This window comes from Pseudorca crassidens, chromosome 1 (assembly GCF_039906515.1).
Source record: "Pseudorca crassidens isolate mPseCra1 chromosome 1, mPseCra1.hap1, whole genome shotgun sequence".
In the NCBI taxonomy this organism is placed as follows: domain Eukaryota; kingdom Metazoa; phylum Chordata; class Mammalia; order Artiodactyla; family Delphinidae; genus Pseudorca; species Pseudorca crassidens.
In genome coordinates this window covers 129,790,616-129,809,547 of record NC_090296.1, presented here as the reverse complement: position 1 = coordinate 129,809,547, position 18,932 = coordinate 129,790,616, and the positions used below count along the sequence as shown (strand labels likewise).

Below are 18,932 nucleotides of genomic sequence, written 5' to 3'. Positions count from 1 at the left end.
TAAAATCAATTATATTTCTATATACTACCAACAAACAACTGGACAATGAAGTATTAAAAATAGCATTAATAACAGCATAAAATATGAAATAATTAGGGATATATTTACTGAATCAAATGCAAGACTTTGCACGGAAATCTACAAAGTATTTCTGAGAAAAATTAAATATGATCTATTATAAATAAATAGAGAGATGCAGAGTTTTCACAGATTGGAGGATTCAATACTGTTAAGATACCAATTTTGGACTTCCCTGTGACGTAGTGGTTGAGAGTCCGCCTGCCGATGCAGGGGACGCGGGTTCGTGCCCCGGTCAGGGAGGATCCCACATGCCGCGGAGCGGCTGGGCCTGTGAGCCATGGACACTGAGCCTGCGCATCCGGAGCCTGTGCTCCGCAATGGGAGAGGCCACAACAGCGAGAGGGCCGCGTACCACAAAAAAACAAAACAAAACAAAAAAAACCCAATTTTCCCTGAATTCATCTATAGATTTTATGTAATATGAATTAAAATCCCATGAAGCTTCTTTATAGAAATTGAAAAGATCATTCTAAAATGTCTATGAAATGCAAAAAACTTCAAATAGTCAAAAACATTTTTTAAGAAGAAGATCAAAGTTGGATAATTTACTTTACAGCTACATTAATCAGAACAACATGGAATCGGTGAAAGAATACATGTGTAAGTCAATGAAACAGAGTAAATGAAATAAAGCCCCCAAAATACACCCACATATATAAGGTCTATTGATTCTCAACAAAAATGTAGAAGTAACTCAATGGAAGAAAGAATAATATTTTCAACACATTGTGTTGAAACAAGTGGACATCCACGTGGAAGAAAAGAACCTTGACCCTTACTCACATTATCCACAAAAATTTAGCTCTAAGTATATCAAAGGTGTAAATATGAATGCTAACTTTTTAAAGAAAACCCAGAGAAACTCTTAACTTCTAATTAGGTAAAGTTTTCTTAGGTGGGATACCAAAAGTCTGACCCATAATAGATAAAGATTGATAAACTGAACTTCATCTAAATTAAATTCTTCTTTTCTTTGAAAGACACTATCAAAGAAAGCAAACAGAAAGGCCACAGAATAGCAGAAAATATTCTCATTACATATATTTTATAAAGGATTTGTATCTAAAATATATAGAGAACTCATATCTCAATAAAAAAGACTAAGAATGCAATTTAAAAATGGGAAAAATTTTATATATTCTAAAAGAAGATAAGAATGGCCAGTAGGCAAATGAAATACATTTACATGTCATCAGGAAAGTACAAATTCAAACCTCATGAAATACCACTGCACGCCCACCAGGATTGATGGGGGGGATGTGGAAGAGCCACTTATGCATTGCTGGTGAAATGTAAAATTCTTCAATTACTTTGGAAAATATTTTAGCAGTTCCTTACCTAAGAGAAATGAAACCATATGTCCACACAAAGACTTGTACATGACTTTGTATTCATAATGGCCCAAACTAGAAAGGTCCATCAACAGATGAATGGATAAACAAATTGTGGAATAAACACACAATGGAATGCTACCCAGCAGTAAAACAAACTATGGATCTGCAACAAGGACGACGGATGTCAGAAACATTATACTGAAAGATAGAAGCCAGCCATAAAATAACATATACTGTGTAATGCCACTTATATGGCATGCTGGAACAGGCAAAAAAAAAAAAAAAAAATCTATAATGACAGAAGTTAGGTCAGTGCTTATCTGGATCCGGAATGGCATGTATGCTAAAGGGTTGAGCTGGAATTTTGGGGATGATAGAAATGTACACTGGTCTACACATTTTTCAAAAATCATCTAATTATATATTTAACTTTTAATTTCACATGTCATACTTCAAATTGATTGAGTTATTTTAAAGAGCTTTAAAATATATTATCAGAAACTTTGATACTGTTTAAAAAGACAACTTGACATTCTATATGTAAGGGGCAAAACACAGTTTGGTGAAGGCCTTTTGGTAAGCCCAAATGCACAAACATGGACTAGGTAAAGTGATCATGTGATGCTCTTCATCTATTTTCCCCCTTTCCTGCTTCCTACCTTAAGGACCCCGAAATGTTATTCTAGCCTGTTTAAAACCACTTTACTATGAACAAAATTGCATTCATCTCCTTTTTCTTCTGACATGAAAATTTATCCTTTGTAAGACCCTTAAAGCCTTTTTCTCTTTCTGTAGAAAATAAAGAACTGCATCAGTTATTTCCAGTTGATTTGGCTAATATGTTAGCACCATCTAGTAAAGATATGAAAATACTCTTGGTTTCAGGAATCCTGGCAAGAGAGTGGAAGGATGGGGTTACCTGGGGTTCAGGGCACATCCAATCCTCCAAGAAGGCTGTGGGAGGAGCTGAGACAGGAGGGCAACCAAGGGTTGCACGCCCAAACTTTGTTGCTCATGTAGGTGTAAGTTGGCCAGCAACTGTGATGAGCTTCATGGACCAGTGTATCTTGATTATACCAGTGTACACTTACTGCAATGTTTCTCTTAGATTTTGCCTTCGTTTTAACAAAGACTGCATTTTAGGTGACACTTTTAGTGATTTGCCAATGGGTTTATGACTTAGCCTGTGTTCACCAGAAAACATATCCTGAGGCAAAATTGAAGTGCTATTGCTTTTCTAGGGTGTGTAATACTGATGAAAACAGGAGTGAAGGAAAAGGGGATCCAGGCATGGAAGGAAAGGGAAAAGAAAGGAGTTACTATGGCATCTCAGGACATTTCATAGGGAGAAATGGAGAATCATTTACCCCCTGGCTCCCATCTTCTGTTTATCTAAGGTCCACCCCATGGATGGTAAATGCTACAGTAATTTCAGATTGCACATTTGTGAGTACTGAGTAGGTCCTGTTGCATTTGGACCTCATTGCTAACTGAGAAGCCTGAAGGTGGGAGGTGAGAGACAAGCAATGTGGACAGGTGGTGAGGGTTGTGGATTTGTTCCCATGTAAAGCTGATCAGAGCTCTTGTAGAACTGCATGGTGAAGCAGGAACTGGAATGAAAAATAAGGCCAAGATACTCAGAGACTTGTTGAAGCCAAGATCTGAGGTGTTACATGGTTGGATGACAATAACATTTGTAATGTTGTTTTCAAGTTTTAGAACATATAAAATAGTAGAAAGGGGGATCATTCTTGCTATGTTGTTGGTTTTTCTCAAGCACCTTATTCTCACTGTTTGTTTTCTATAGCCATGATCCCCAACAGGGCATTTCTCTAAAAGAGGTACATGCAAACAGGAGAAAGAGACTGAAACATGAATGTGGAGGGGAAGGTATGATAATGCAAATCTAAGTTTCCTGATAATTCCATTGCACATGAACAGGACACAGAATACAAGTAGTTGTAAATAGACTTTTCCAGAAAATAATTAGGGAGCTAAATTTATCTCTTAACCTTATCTTAATACCAACCATTCAACTTCTGTGGTTACATTTTCTGTTCCAAAAATAAAATTTTTGATTTTTTTAAAAAAGGCAATGATATTTAAAATTAATGTCAGAGACATGCCAACTTGAGAACCAGGGCCTAGATTTAGATATTTACCCATATAAAGTCTTGACAATAGAAAAGAAAACCTTAAGCTTTGTAGAAAAAGTAATTAATACAGAGAAGCAGTTACGTATAATTAACCATTCATTAGGTCCTGGAATGGCCCAAGGTAGCCTATCAAGCAGAAAATGGACTTGATTTGTAAGTGTTTTTGGTTGACCACAAGTAGGAATGTGTAATCATCTTCTTCAGTATTAGAAGTGTGAAGCACAGAGGACCATTCAGTAAAGAAAAATATATGACCTATGACTCTGGGTGAGCAGACATTCCTCAGGTACACAGTGGTGACATACAGGGCAGGGTGGACCGTGGTGCACATCGGTCTGTTTCTTGGCCAAGGCGCAGGAGGTTCTCTTCTAAGATGAGAACCAAAGGATGGGGGCCAGTCATAGCGAAAACGAGGTTCCTTGCCTTATACTAAGAACCACGGACAGCTCCAGGCTGCACCAGAAAAGGCACATTATTTTCCCATTCCAGGGATGATAGTCCAGGGTCTCCACGTCTGATTCGGACTCCAGCTTCCTGTTAATAAAGCAAACGTGCATATCCAGGCCTCTCTTTAACACTCATTATAAATGTATTTATGTTAAGTAGGGAGGGCACAGGGCTCACATGAAATGTTCAGGGGGTGAGAGTAATAGTTTAAAGAACCAATTTAAAAAATGGTTTTATATTGCATAAATAATCGGGCCGCCATGCAAGGGGCTGGATGACGGGTCAGGCGGGAAAGCCCGTGGGTGGGGGCAGGGGCGGGGATCCCCGCATCGCTGTTAGAATGCTCGGTGACTGTGGGGGAGAGCGGATCCCACCCAGGTTAGGTCAGAGGAGCAGCGCCATGTGCTCCGGGCTCCCGGCTCTCCTGCTGCCCATCTGGCTCTCCTGGACCCTGGGGACGCGAGGCTCAGAGCCCCGCAGGTGAGGTAGGGGCTTCCCCCGGGCCACACAGCCTCCCTCTCTGCTCCGTAGCTCGCAGTCCCGCGGGCAGAGGCGCTCCGCTGCACTCGTGGGCTCGGCCTGAGCCGCAGCTGGGCGGGGGTCGTAGCGTAGGGGTCGGGCCGGGGAGGGGGCGGGGGGAAGCGGAGAGCGTTTCCTTCGCGGTCTCTGCCCACGTCGCCGTCGCCGATGATCCTCTCCTTCCTGGGTCTCACGGAGCCCAGAGGAGCTGGCAGCGCCAGCCCTGCCCTGCGCCGCGCAGCCGCGGCTCCGGCTTGCTGTCCCCGGCCGGGCTTCGGGTCTCGCTCCGCAGCCGCCGAGGCAGGAGGCAGCGCTCGGCCTCCGGCTCGGCCTCCGGCTCGCTCTCTCTCCTCCCCCCTCCCCTAGCTCCCGCGCCCGCTGCTCCTCCTCTCCCCGCGCCCGCTCCTCCTCCTCCTCCCCTCCCCCTCCCCCTGCGCCCTCCTCCGCTCCGGGCCAGCTCGGCGGCGGCGGCAGCAGCAGGAGCAGCCCCGGCTGCGGGTCGCGACGGCGGCGGGGCGCCCCCTCCCCCGTGCCGGGGCGCGGCGGAGGGATGTGGGGCTTTGCGGGAGGAAGGCTTTTCGGCATCTTCTCGGCCCCAGTGCTGGTGGCGGTGGTGTGCTGCGCCCAGAGGTAGGGTCGCGGGTGGGTTGACGGGAAGCGGGCCGGGCGCCGGGCAGGGCGCGCGGGTGTGCGCGCTTGGCGCTGGCGGGTGAGCCGCCGCCTGACCCCGCTCTCTCTGGCCCCCGTCCCTCCCGCAGCGTGAACGATCCTGGGAACATGTCCTTTGTGAAGGAGACGGTGGACAAGCTGTTGAAAGGCTACGACATTCGCCTAAGACCCGACTTCGGGGGTAAGTAGGGTGTGCGCGGCCGCTGCGGGCAGCGCGACCCACCGCGCTGGCGGCCTGGGTGGAGGAGGGAGGCGGGGGCCGCTTCCGCCGAGCTGCGGCGGGGTGGGGAGGGGGGCACTTCGCCTGCGCCCCCTCCTCGGATAGCCCCCCATCCTCAGAGCAGCTGCAGCCGGTGCCCGAGCCAGGCTGATCACCGTGTCGTGCGCTTCCCGCAGGTCCCCCGGTCTGCGTGGGGATGAACATCGACATCGCCAGCATAGACATGGTTTCCGAAGTCAACATGGTGAGTGCCTGCCCTCCCCAGGGCTGTCCCCGAGCCCCTGCCCCGCTGTCTGGGCCCACAGGCGTCCACAGTACCGGGCCAGAGGCCTCCTCTGCCGGGCTGAGCTTCCCGGGCCGAGCTTCCCGGGCCCGCAGAGGGAGCGGCGCTCCCGGGCGCAGGTCTCCTGTTCTCGAGGCTCCCTCCGCCCGCCTGAGTGCGCGGGGGTAGTCGTTGGCGTCAGAGCCGCGCGGAGGGCGCACCCTTCCCGCCATAGGAAGGGGTCCTGGGCTCACCCGAGGCTGGGCTTTCACCGCCGCCCTGGTACTGCCAGCTCCTCCCGCCGTCGGTCCCCTGGTCCTGAGGCTGCCCCAGTGCCTTCTCGCCTCCTTAGCAACAGGCGCCGGGGAGCGGGGGAGGAGAGGAGAGTTGTGGGGGTGGCTCGTATACTAGGTGAGAGCTGCTTAAGGGTTCCTTTGTTGTCTTTTGGAAAGAGGTACTGGCCGCCGGAAAGCGCGGTGGGCGGTGGGTCTGTGTGTTCCTGGCTGTCTCGGGTCAGTTTCCTTGGTGTCAGTGGCTTTTCCGAGGGCAGGCTCGTGACAGTGAAACCTGGTCCCCATCCACCAGGCTCTGTCAGAGGTGCTGACGGCCCGGGCGGCTCTGAGAACTGGAGGACCTGGGCAGCTTACGGGCTTTCTCTGCCCGGAGAATCGAAGGCGAGGGAACCAAGTGTCCCTTAGGGCTATGTTAACGGTGTTAACGGTGACGGAATTCAGTATTCTGACCTGTGGAAAGTGGAGGTCCGTGTCCCGAGGTGCGAAGTGGGTGTCACGGGCTTTTGCTCAGGATCCTTTAAGACAACAGGTAATAAGGAGAAAAATGACCCCTTTCATTTGTTAATTGAGCTGAAATACCAGGGGATTTGGAAACGGGTTTAAGTTTCTGTTGAGTGACACTTTAGAAATTATAAGAATGAGAATTTGGAAAAAATATATTTTTTTGAAGAAATCGTTTGGCAACTTTTTTTCTAAAATATAACACCGAGAATATAATGAGGCATGAGATAGACTCGATAGATTTCTCCAGTCTGGTGGACATCAGAGCCACATGGGCAAACTTGTTTTAAATGCATACTCCCAGGCTCTGATTCTGATCCAGTGGTGTGGAGTGGAATCTGGGGGTCCCTAGTGCTCCAGATTTTTTTTAAGCAGGTGTTTTGTGAACAATATTTTGAGAAACATTGCAATAACATAGAAATGTGGTTGTTTACAAATAAACTAAAACCATGATTTTTAAATAGACTGTTTAACAAGATATATTTAAAAATATATCCTAGTATGGATTTTGTAGAAAGAAATCTGACTACACGAAACTATATTTTTTATCAATTTTTCACTCTTAACCTAAAGATTTTAAAATTATAATGTGTGATTTTAAAAAAAAGTACCTTTCTTTCAATGTATATCACTAAGGACATTTATATACAAGTGTTAATAGTAAATAAATAAATAAATAAATAAAGTGTTAATAATAAAAGCGTTAGCAAGAAACAGACTTTACATACATTACACTAAAAACATCACATATATTTTACTTTTTGTAAAAATAATTCTGTCAAAATATGTTTTGTTTTATGACCTTAAGGAAACAAGTTAATATATTCAAGATTTACTCTGTAGTCTGTGATTTCCTTTATTGGCAACTGCACATTCTATAGCGAAGACAGTTTTGTACAGAAGTTAATCGAGTTATTTAGTGGATTTTTATGTCAAAAATTATATTGGATGTCAAATGATGGAGAGAATATACTGATGTGGCGCTTTAAGAACTCTGTATATTACTAAAACAACCAGGGGAATGGGGAGAATGTCTTGTTGTAGATCATTGCAAATTTTCTTTAAATTAATTTTTAAACTTAGTTATCCACTAGTTTAGACATCATGCTGATACTTAGTATCTTAAAAACTTCATAAGTAATTGCCTAATTCATGCACTATGAATTGAGGTGTCCCAATTTTCTCTGGAACCAATAATAGAAAGACAAATCGAGGATACAAACCATTATATTGGATAATCTTTAAGCGCATATCCCAAAGCCAGTAATTATGCATAATGTAGCCATAGTATACTTGTATGCTTTTTTTTTTGCATTCTCATGATGGAAATTTTTGTGGTTCTCTACACTAAGTTTATTATAAAGAAAAACTGGGGATTGATGGGATGGGAGATTGAAGGCCATTGGACAGATGTACTGACTGGCATCTGAAATATCTTCCACAAGTGGATTGGTAAAACCATTCGCTAGAAAAATCTGATTTCCCTTAACTCGTGATCAGGATCATAGCTCATGATCATAGCTATGATATTTGATTTTTTTTAATTGAAGGAACTTCAAATATAGCAATGATTAAGTATCATTTTGGAGGTAACATTTTATAGGGAAAGAACAGAGAGTATGTGAGCATAAGATTAAACCCATCACTCAATCATGTTGCTTAAAAACAATGAATTATATTTATGAGCTTCCTTAATCACCTTACTAGTTTCACAAAACTAAGTGTTGTTAGCTTATGAAACTAAATAAGAAATGGTCTTGCTTTAAGGATGGTACAGCTAGTAGAGGAGATATGTCAAATAGTTGTAACAAAAGTAGGTGAGTCCCATTTAGAGGAACAAAAGAAAGGGGTATGGCCTAAGAGAGAGAGGGAAGGAAGAAGGGAGGGAAGGAGGCAGAAAGAGGGAGGGGGAGAGAGAGATATATTGAGATTACTTCTGACATGGAAAGCCTAATGAAAGAACTTAAGAAATGATATCTAAATTGGGTGGGTGAATAGTGGGGAATAGAATTGTGACTGGCATAGATAGAAGAGGATGTTCTGGGTTAGGGAAGAAATTGGCAAAACTACTGATGGATAGATCTGCAGGATAGGAGATTGTGAAGGAGACTCAAAAGATGAAATTGGAAAAGTAGGACAAACCCCTGTTCACCTAGGCCCTTCTCTGCCTTGCCAAGGGTTTCAGATGTTAATTTTCAAAAATTAAGGAGCCTGTAAATGTTTTTAAGCAGGTGATTGACATGATTTAAGATGTGGTTTAGAATGAATATTTTGGCCAAAATGTTAATTTAGATAGAGGAGTGAGAATGACGAGTTAGAAGAGCAAAGTTCACTAGAAAATTCAGGGTAAATGATCATGGAAAGTTGTTCTTTGAAATTTTCTTCTCAAAATTTCATAGATATGCTTTTGAAAACATATATTTAGTGAAATAAAGATTCATTAATATCTGAAATAAAGATATGCAAAACATGTATATCTCAAGATGGGACAGATATGTGCTTGTCAGTGAGCATGTTGGGGGTGAATATAAAGAATATTGTTACTTTTCTCTTTAAACTATTATAAAGCACAGTCTTTATCTGTTGATGGTGCATATAGATAATGCCTCCAAATAATGCCTCTGACCTCAAAGAATTAAATAATTAGATACATTATGCATATACATGTATATGTCATTGTGCATTTTGGTGTTTTGTATTAACAATCTAAAAATGGATTTTAATATTTTAATACTTAACATTATTTTACCATAACATGTTTCACTGATAAAGGAGATAGTCTACATTTCCATTGTTCCTAATCTTCTAATTTTTCTTTTCACGTACTTTTTTAAAATTGATATAGTTAATTTACAATGTTGTGTTAGTTTCTAGTGTACAGCAAAGTGACTCAGTTACACATGTATATGTATACATGTATATACATACATACATATATATATTCTTTTTCAGATTCTTTTCCATTATAGGTTATTACAAGATATTGAGTATAGTTCCCTGTGCTATACAGTAGGTCCTTGTTGTTTATCTATTTTATATATAGTAACGTGTATATGATAATCCCAAACTCCTAATTTGCCACTTCTTACTTTTTAGTTAGCTGACTTGACAGAAGTCAAACAAAAAACCATTTTCTTTTACATAACTTCCCTTGTTCTCTAGCTCTTGTTTTAAAATTTCAGACAATCTTTTAAAACTATACATGGTTAAGTAATTATTGGGATTTAGTTTACATATTACTTTCTTTTCTTTTAAGTTTATTTATTATTTATTTATTTATTTTTGGGTTTTCGTTGCTGTGTGCAGGCTTTCTCTAGTTGTGGCAAGTGGAAGCTACTCTTTGTTGCGGTGTGTAGGCTTCTCACTGCAGTGGCTTCTCTTGTTGCGGAGCACAGGCTCTAGGCATGAGGGCTTCAGTAGTTGTGGTGCACGGGCTCAGTAGTTGTGGCTTGTGGGCTCTAGAGCACAGGCTCAGTAGTTGTGGTGCACGGGTTGAGTTGCTCAGCGGCATGTGGGATCCTCCCGGAGGAGGCTCAAACCCGTTTCCCCTGCACTGGCAGGCGGATTAAGAGAGATTGTACTTATGGAAGAACACTGTCTACTGAAAACTTTTATATGCATGTGTTATAATTCTGGTGCTTAGCACTGGTCCAAGTGTGTGTTGAATAGATAGATGGAGGGATGAATAAGTGGACAAAAATTATTGAAAATATAGGAAATATAAGGAAATACTAAAAATATAAAACAACTAGGAAATTTTAATTTAAAAATAGTACTTTTTACTGAGAGAGTGAAGCAGGTCTAGAACTCTTTAAAAAATCAATTAGTTAAAAAATAAAAACAGTATTTTAAAGTAAGTCATATGAGTTCTTTTTTAATTTGAATAATTAGAAGAAGCCACTGTTTGATTTGTTAATTCAGAAAGAAACTACACATACTTGATTTCTACTTAATTAACTATAAAGTACTGAGAATATAAAGCTAGACTCAAACTCTAGTAATATAAATACTAATTTTCTATGATTTAACTTGTATTTTGTTATTATTCTGTACTTAATTCGTCTATTAAAATTAGCTCATCCTGGGACTTCCCTGGTGGTGCAGTGGTTAAGAATCCGCCTGCCAATGCAGGGGACATGGGTTTGAGCCTTTGTCCGGGAAGATCCCACATGCTGTGGAGCAACTAAGCCCATGCGCCACAACTACTGAGCCTGCACTCTAGAGCCTGTGAGCCACAACTCCTGAGCCCGTGTGCCACAACTACTGAAGCCCGTGTGCCTAGAGCCCGTGGTCCGCAACAAGAGAAGTCACTGCAATGAGAAGCCCGTGCACTGCAACAAAGAGTAGCCCCATTCACCGCAACTAGAGAAAAGCCCACGTGCAGCAACGAAGACCCAATGCAGCCAAAAAAAAAAAAAAAAAGCTCATCCCAATGAAAATGTAACTACAGGATTATTTTTTCTGATTTAATGCATATAAATCATAAATTATTGTCTCTTTTTTTTTTTTAGTTGTGAGCTCCTTTTAGGTGACATATAAATGTGTCTTTAGTTATTATGAGAAGTAGATTTGTCCCTTATGCTTGTTGTATTGTATTCCTTTGTCATTTGTTGTATTTTCCTCTTAGAAAATCCACTTGTTTTCTAATGTCTCAGTGTAAAATAAGTATGGTACATAAGAATATGGTTTTAGCACATCTCAGCAAGCAGCTTTGGCACTGCATCACTGTAAAATGGGTGCAGTCTTACTCATGAACACAACACGTAAACATTTGCACTCATTTTGTCTTTCCCCTTTTCAGAAGAGTGGGAAAGAGGAGAGGGTTTCCTTGGATAGAGTGAGCTGGGATCACCTGGAGAATTCAGCTTTAGGCATTTTCGATCAAACTTATGTTAATCAACTCCCCTCCTCGTGCTGCAGAATCTAGGGTTGCTCTGCCCCTAGTGAATGCTGAAGGGGTACCCAGTGCCCAGTACCTGGCCAGGTCCTCAGGCAGAGGAGCTGAATCCCAGGAGTCCAGCTGTGTGCTGAAAAGGGCCTAATGGGATTGGGAGTTTCCGGTCCTGTTTCCAGGTTTATGGGAACATCTAGCCTTAGGCAAGTCATTTAACACTCAGTAATTCAGTCTCAGGCTTCCCAGATGCCCATGGCATCCCCACAAAATTGCCAAAGTAATAGCACAAAGGGCTTAACTCTACACAGAAAATTGAGGTAAAGACATCCACAAGATCACAGCCAAACAAACACGTTAGAGAACTGTCCTTTACTGATTTCTCTAGAGAGGCTCTGGCTGCATTCAGAGTTTGCATATGAATTGTTACTAGCATTTTTTAAAAAAATATTTATTTATTTATATGGTTGCGTCGGGTCTTAGTTGCACTGTTAGTTGCAGCACATGGGACCTAGTTCCCTGACCAGGGACTGAACCTAGGCCCCCTCCTTGGGAGCACGGAGTCTTAGCCACTGGACCACCAGGGAAGTCCCTCTTACTAGCATTTTAAAGGTTGGAAATGTGCTAATGCTCTTATTACCAAGTAAGCTGGGGGATGACTCAGCAGAAAGGAAAAAGTGTTTCTCTGACCCAGTTGGGTTTGGAAAACTGCTTACATGAAAGGCACTCCATGGGTAAGGTACAATGAGCATGTTGGCATTTGGTTACAGGTTGCTGCATTTAGGAGGTAAGATTATTTATTGAGGACATTACTTTTCCCTGGAAGTGTACTTGCCTAAGTTACGATCAAACATCAATGCTGGGGCACTGATAAGAAAGCATATAATGAACTTCAGTGGTGGATGAGAATAACCCTTACATAATACACTCTTTATGAAGGGAGGTTTGTGTTTAATATTAGAAGGAATGGTATGGGGAGCAAAGAGAATGCTTCTTGTCTTTCCCCTCAGGGAAGTTGTAAAGCTTACATTGCTGCATCTCTTAAAAGATGGATCTTACACACATTTCCTTGTTGTGAGCAACCTCTTCCTAGAGCCTGTGCCAGGCTGAGGGATCCTATGTTGTACTGCACATAGAAGTAAGTATTTCGTTTGAATTAATGGCGTAAATCTGCTTATTTACATATTAAAAACTTTATGTTCTTACCAGTAAAGCAGTATGAATTCAACATTTGACTTTGTACAATCTGTTATCTGTAATAGCTCTCCTTTTCTTCCATTGGTAGCAGAACCCTTCTTTCTCCTACGGGTTCTGAATCATATCATATATACTGTCATTGTGCTTTGAAGCCTACTGAACGTTTGTTTTAAATAAATGAAGCCTATTGACCATTTGGAACCTTTAAAATTTTCTTATAATACATGTTGAGGTGTAACTTAGGGAGATGGCAGCTAACAATAGTTTTATGTCATTATGCAGTTGATGAAATACTTCAGGTATTTTGTCGTATTTGATCATCAAACATGATCAGCTTAGTGAAGTGTATCTTATAGGTAGGTGTTAATCTCATCTCCATTGTTCAGGTGAGAAAATAGCCTCAGGAATAGCACTGACTTACTACAAAGGCAAAGCTGGGACTTGGTCCTATTTCTTTGTTCTTTCTACCTCATTATGCTACAGAGCAATAAAAAAAATGCTCTGTTAGGCCCTCATGAGATTTTACCTTTTTCCATGACCTTCATTGCCATCTAAAGTGGATCTTCCAATTAACTTTTCCATGAACTCTTAGTCTTTCCTTGTAACACTATCAGAGTGTTAAATATGATTCTGTTGTGCTTGTTTGCTTAGAGGCTTTCTTCTGCATTTTTCTCCCCCTTAAAACTGTAAGCTCCATCAGGCAGATCTGTGTCTAAGAACAGCCCTTGCATAGTGCCTGACACATGATAGGTATCATTCTTCATTCATATATTTTCTTTCAACCAATATCTAATATACACTAGTGTCTATATATATATATATAGCATTATTAGATTTTGGTTGAAAGAAAATATATGAATGAAGAATGAATGAATGAATAAATATGTAAGTGCATGAATAAATAGGCAGGTAGCTTTCCAATGAAATATTTTTATAACCTAGAATTTGGGCTAATGACCAAGAAGAACCTTTTATAGGCTAAATGTGATGTATATAGTTTTTACTTTAGGGGACTTAATTTGATCAGAATTTGTATAATTGTACACAGTATAATACTGTCAAGTGTCAAGTGCTGTCAAGTGACAGCTTGTCAAGCTGTCAAATGTTCTATAGCGGTCACCCCCTTCACTGGAGAGGTTTTACACTGATTTCAAAGCAGAAAAGAGGGAAGTATTGCGGTGGTTCTGTGATATACAGCCTGTGTAAGGGTTAGTGTGTATATTTCAAACACCAGTCACTAGTGCCTTTGTACACTCAAAGTTTTGTGTCTAATTGGAAATATATGTGGTTCGAGCTTTTCTATATGATAGGGAAGTTTTGGTGGTTCTTATATTGGGATTCATTGGGCTCTGCATTCACTTTCTGATGGCCGCTCAGCAGTGCAGTGGAACTGCATTGGTTTTCATTCGTTTGCTAGCTTTCCAGCACAGTTTACTTCTGGGCCATTTATGCCAGCCATTAAGAAGATTCTCTAGCTGCAAAATTGGGAAGACTAGGACTAAAATAGGTTTCATCTCTTGGCATTTTGCTCAGTCCTGTCAATTCAAGACGGAGAGCTAGCCTCCGATCTCTGTGGTGGGGGATGTATTGATAGAATTCTCTTATTCCCTTGGTTACCCAGAGACTGCATTAAGAAATAGAAGCCATTTGTAAGCATTAATGCATGTATCCCTTTTTACATTTTTCCATTGAACTTAAGTATCACACAGAAGCGTTAATATAATTAACAAAAACCTTAGCATGCATGGAACTAATGTTTCAGATGAATAGGAATAAGATTAAGATATGAGAATGTCATAGTTCTTTAAAAACTCTAATTTGTGCTTGTCCATTCAATCTAAGAGAGGATATGGATTCTAATGATTACAACATCATCATATTTTACCTCAGTTCTACAATGAAAGAATTCCTTTTATGTAAAATATTTGCTAAATCCTCATGCTATCATTCATGACATGAAATACATTTGTTTTATTTTGAATTGACTTAAAAGGATAACAAAATTTACTGGTTTAAAGCTATATAACTCTGTTTGATACATATGTATAAAATGTTTGTTACTTAATTCAACATCACATCACTCTTCTTTTAAAATTTAATTTTTTGAATTAGATTTTACAATTGATAACTTTAATCAGTAGAGGGAACAACTTTTCTGGGTCACCCATCATTACAAGTTGTTTGTGTGTGTGAATCTATGAGTCCATGCAAACCAAAAATTATTTTAAAAAGAAACAACAATTTGAGTAATTCATTGTAATATCATTGATTTTTTTCCAATCCTGGTGACTCTAAAAATCCATCTGAGAGATACATCCATATATCAGGTTGAAAGACTAAACTGGTCACCAAGCGCAGTGCCTGTCGTGTAGAATATGCTTGGTAAATACTTGTTAAATGCATTTGTGTAGCACACGACCCTTGTGGTAAAGCTGTATGTTGTGTTTGTTTTATCGGAGAGATTCCCTTATTTGTATGTTTGTCAAGCACATAAAATTAGCCGTAGCTTTACACAGAAGGATTCCTGTGAACTTGTCACAGAAAAGACATCTGAATTATGGAAAACAGTGCCATTCCTATGGTCTAGACTAGTGGTTCGAAAGGTATAGACCAAGAAGCCCTCTGTGGTGTTAGATTGATTACAGGGGTTGACACAGATAAGTGCCCTCCAAGCAAAATTTCTCATCATTGGTGTAGTCTGTGCTTTGCCTTTCCAAAGCAGTGTACATACTAGAAAGAGGCTGGGAATAACTGAGTGTATGAGGAGCAGGACTGATTGTGCTGTATTCCTTTTTATGCTGTTAAACATTCTGTGGATAATTCATTGGTGTGAGGCTATATTTGATTGTGCCATTGAATGAGTTTTCATTTCTGAATTTTTCCTTTGGCCCTGGGCACCAAAATTCCCTGTGAGAATGTAATTTCTTGTGGTATGGGCTAAAATAATGGTTGCTTAAGAGAACGCTGTTATATAGAGTGTACATGTGTGCCCCATAATCAGTGTTTCTGCTCAAATAATATTGGAAATTATGTTAGAGAGATGTAAAATAGGTTTCTTTATTGTAGGAACTGTCAAGCCCTTTAATATGCTAATGATTTTTGTAAATCTTCAATGAGAGGGGCAAAGAATTCAATATTTAAAATATATGTTTGGGGATTTTTTTCTTTGTGAGGGGATGGTGGACCTTATTAACACTTATTCATGAAGTCTTCTGTAGAACACAGTTTAGGAAATGTGGGTCTAACCGATTGAATTAGAATGAGCTTTAATATGGCCAGTCCCCAGGAATGATAACTGAGGAAATTACTGCATTAACAAAGCCTCTTTTGGTGCCCATGTCCAAACAGCACAGAAGATACAATTCTGACAAAAAATGTATCATTGCATATGGGAATGGGTAATATTTTCTGGAAATGAAGCTTAAGCATTTCATAATTAGATTGATAAAAAACACAAAGATTTTCTTCTATAATAATACTCTCTGTCACATTGAAGGTAGATCTGTGTTTCAAGCCTTCTTGTTTTCTTGTAAATATTACAGGAGTAAATGATTTAGAAGCAGAGAGAGTTGTGTTGAGCAAGAGAGGATGCAAAAAAGGCTCTTGGGACAACAATAGTAGGTTAATTTTGAGAACAAAATATGTCTCTTTGAGGCTGTTGGGCTTGACCAGTGCTTTCTTGGAAGGCTGGAGATTCCTTCTTGGGGCAGGAAGAACAGGCAGTGCTGTGATTCTGCATTCCACTAGGGAGGGTTGACATGTATGTTTGAATATATTACATAAATAGATATTTATTATAATCTACATATTGCATAAACAGATATTTATTATAATCTACAATATATATTATGTATAATGAAATTATATAGTATACTGTATACTATATAATTTATGTTATTCATATTTATATGTAAAGTAAGATTCTCTTTAAAAATAAGATTCTCTTTGGTTGAAAGGTTCTGGTGATAAACATTTTAACATCCCCTGGAGTAAGACATCGCTAAAATTCCCTGTATGACTAATTCTCTATAGTTCTATGAAGAGTCTATACCTGTTCATGAATAGTCAGTGACAATAGCCCAGAGGGCAGATGTATCTTCTGGACTGTTCCAGAACCACAGGAATATTATAAGAGGACAGTATTGCTCAGTCGGCACTGAGGAGACCCCACTGGGGATCTGGGCTTGACTGGTAATAATGGGTGAAGAAACCAAAGTAGATCCAGAAATGTAGAGATGCAAAAGTGCTAATTGATTATAAGGATAATAGGTTTTGTTTGTTTGTTTGTTTGTTTCTGGCATTTAGAAGCATAGGGAGCTGGTTTAAAAAAGGAGGGCTCTTGTTTTGGAAATATTATATATCTATAGATTTTTTTTCCCCCTAAGTCGTGCTTTATTTATCATTACACTTTATTGCCCCAAAGCTTGTGTTTATGATTGAAAAGCTAGTCTCAAAGCTTGAGCAAGCTCTTTGGAATTTTAATTATCTAGGTAATTTCCTCAGTACTCCAGGCTATTTTACCTTTAGAGACCACAGGGGGTCTAACTCTCAAGATTGCCCTTGGCAGTGGAAAAGAGTTGGTCATCCAAACTCTCAGATTCCAGAAGGGTTTGTGTTAACTTTGGCAAGTCATTCAGACTCAGTGGTCCTCGATCTGATCATTTCTTTTTTAACAAGTATATTAAAATTGATTCTTTAACTTGCCTTCTAGCTCTGATTTCTGTGGTTTCTTAGAGTCTGTGAGCAGTTAAAAACCTAAGGGACCTTCTGTTTGCATTGCACAGACCGCTGCTTCTTATCATTTGATACTGTGTGTAGTTTAATTGGGTATCCTAGTGGTGGTCATCTGGCAGCTTGCAGCCTTATAGTCAAAGCATGGCCCATTTTCCCCAAGTTACCTGTGCTGTGCACTGCAAGCCTGGGACATGTCATACAGAAACAGTGGGATTTACAGTCTGTACCCATGGTCATTAATTTTTGTATTTCAAACATGGTGATGTTTAGTTTTTGGTTTGAATTCAGAGTCACTAATTTATGAGTGAAAACTAGCGGGCTGTTAAAATGCTTCTGTTTTATCCAAACCATGACCTTTCCATTATCATCTAAGAAAAATAACTCAATTTGGAAATGTCAGTTAATGCTACTGGGTACCAAATTGTCCATATTCAGATTTTTCAAAAATTCTACATGAATGTAATTCATGCAACAGTTTTGAGTCTTCTGTGGTATTTCTGTGACATAATTTTAATATTGCTTGAGTTCGTAGTCAGTCGGAAAGGAAGAGGGTGTGGGCTGAGTCAGAGTTACCTGTACTGCCCTCAGTCAGTTTGGGATGATTAGCTAGCATTTCGTGAAGATAACTGTAAGCTTAGACCTCAAAGGTAGTTGCATATTGTGGCCTCTCTACAAAAAATAAAGTTTTTACCATGTTCTACCTCTTTCTTGATTCCTTGCCTCATTTAAAGCAAAATTATTATACATAAAATCCAAGCAAGAAAACCTGTGTGGATATAGGGATAAAGACTTGGCCTTGCCTGAACTAGAGATTGCAAAATGAGATATGTAAAATTGTTTAATTTTATTCTGAAAGAGGAAAAATGTGGATGTGCAAATTATTATATAACTAGGAAATTACCTATTTAGAATTATATAGATCAGAATGTATAGTGTGACTCAAACTTGGATGTGACTCAAACTTGGATGTAATCAATGACCAAAAAAATGTTAATAATTTTCAAAGTGTTTACTTCATATTTATTTACTGTAGGTGAAATCCTGCTAATAATGGATTGTAGTATCTGGTTAGGAGAAATTGTAGCACAGTAAAGACAGTAAATAACCGATTTCCTAACTTAGCACTTAGAAATAATTTATCTACAGTGGTAGCCCCATGCATAGATGTTCCTCAAAGTTTTTTTTTTTCCTTTCTTTCTCTCCCAGAGCAAGAGGGGTATGGCAGCTAGTCTGGACTAGCAAAGTTCAGACATTAAAAGGGGAGACACTTTGTTCCAAGTGTAATTGAGTTAGTGCACTTTGGGTAGCACCAACTCTGAGGACCAGTGTGGGTACAGGTCCTGGGCATCAGCTGGTTTACTGAGATTAAGGTGAAAAGGTCAAATAAGGGGGGTAGATGTCCTTCCTAGTCTCTTGGCTACTTATCTGAATGACATCTCCCCTGATGAGATAAGAAATGGGGGTCTTACCTGCCAGTTTTTCTCTCCATTTATCTTTCTGGGATTTTGAATGAAAAATTTCAGTACCCCAAGCATCAAATTGGCTCAGTAATTTCTCTCCTTTTATCATACCTTTCAGTTTCTAAAACAACTAAGGAAAAGCCTCTTTTTTTTCTCCAACATACTTCA

The 18,932-nt window shown here is 40.2% G+C and overlaps 1 protein-coding gene across 1 annotated transcript in view; it reads left to right on the top strand.

Moving 5' to 3' along the window:
• The first annotated feature begins 4,970 nt into the window (after nucleotides 1-4,970).
• GABRB3 (gamma-aminobutyric acid type A receptor subunit beta3) overlaps nucleotides 4,971-18,932 on the top strand; it is a 235,404-nt gene continuing 221,442 nt past the window's right edge. Inside the window, exons 1-3 of the mRNA XM_067755785.1 lie at nucleotides 4,971-5,167; nucleotides 5,296-5,387; nucleotides 5,603-5,670. Of these exons, the coding sequence (XP_067611886.1) occupies nucleotides 5,088-5,167; nucleotides 5,296-5,387; nucleotides 5,603-5,670 (240 nt within the window). The 5' untranslated portion in view covers nucleotides 4,971-5,087. The remainder of the gene's footprint in view (nucleotides 5,168-5,295; nucleotides 5,388-5,602; nucleotides 5,671-18,932) is intronic.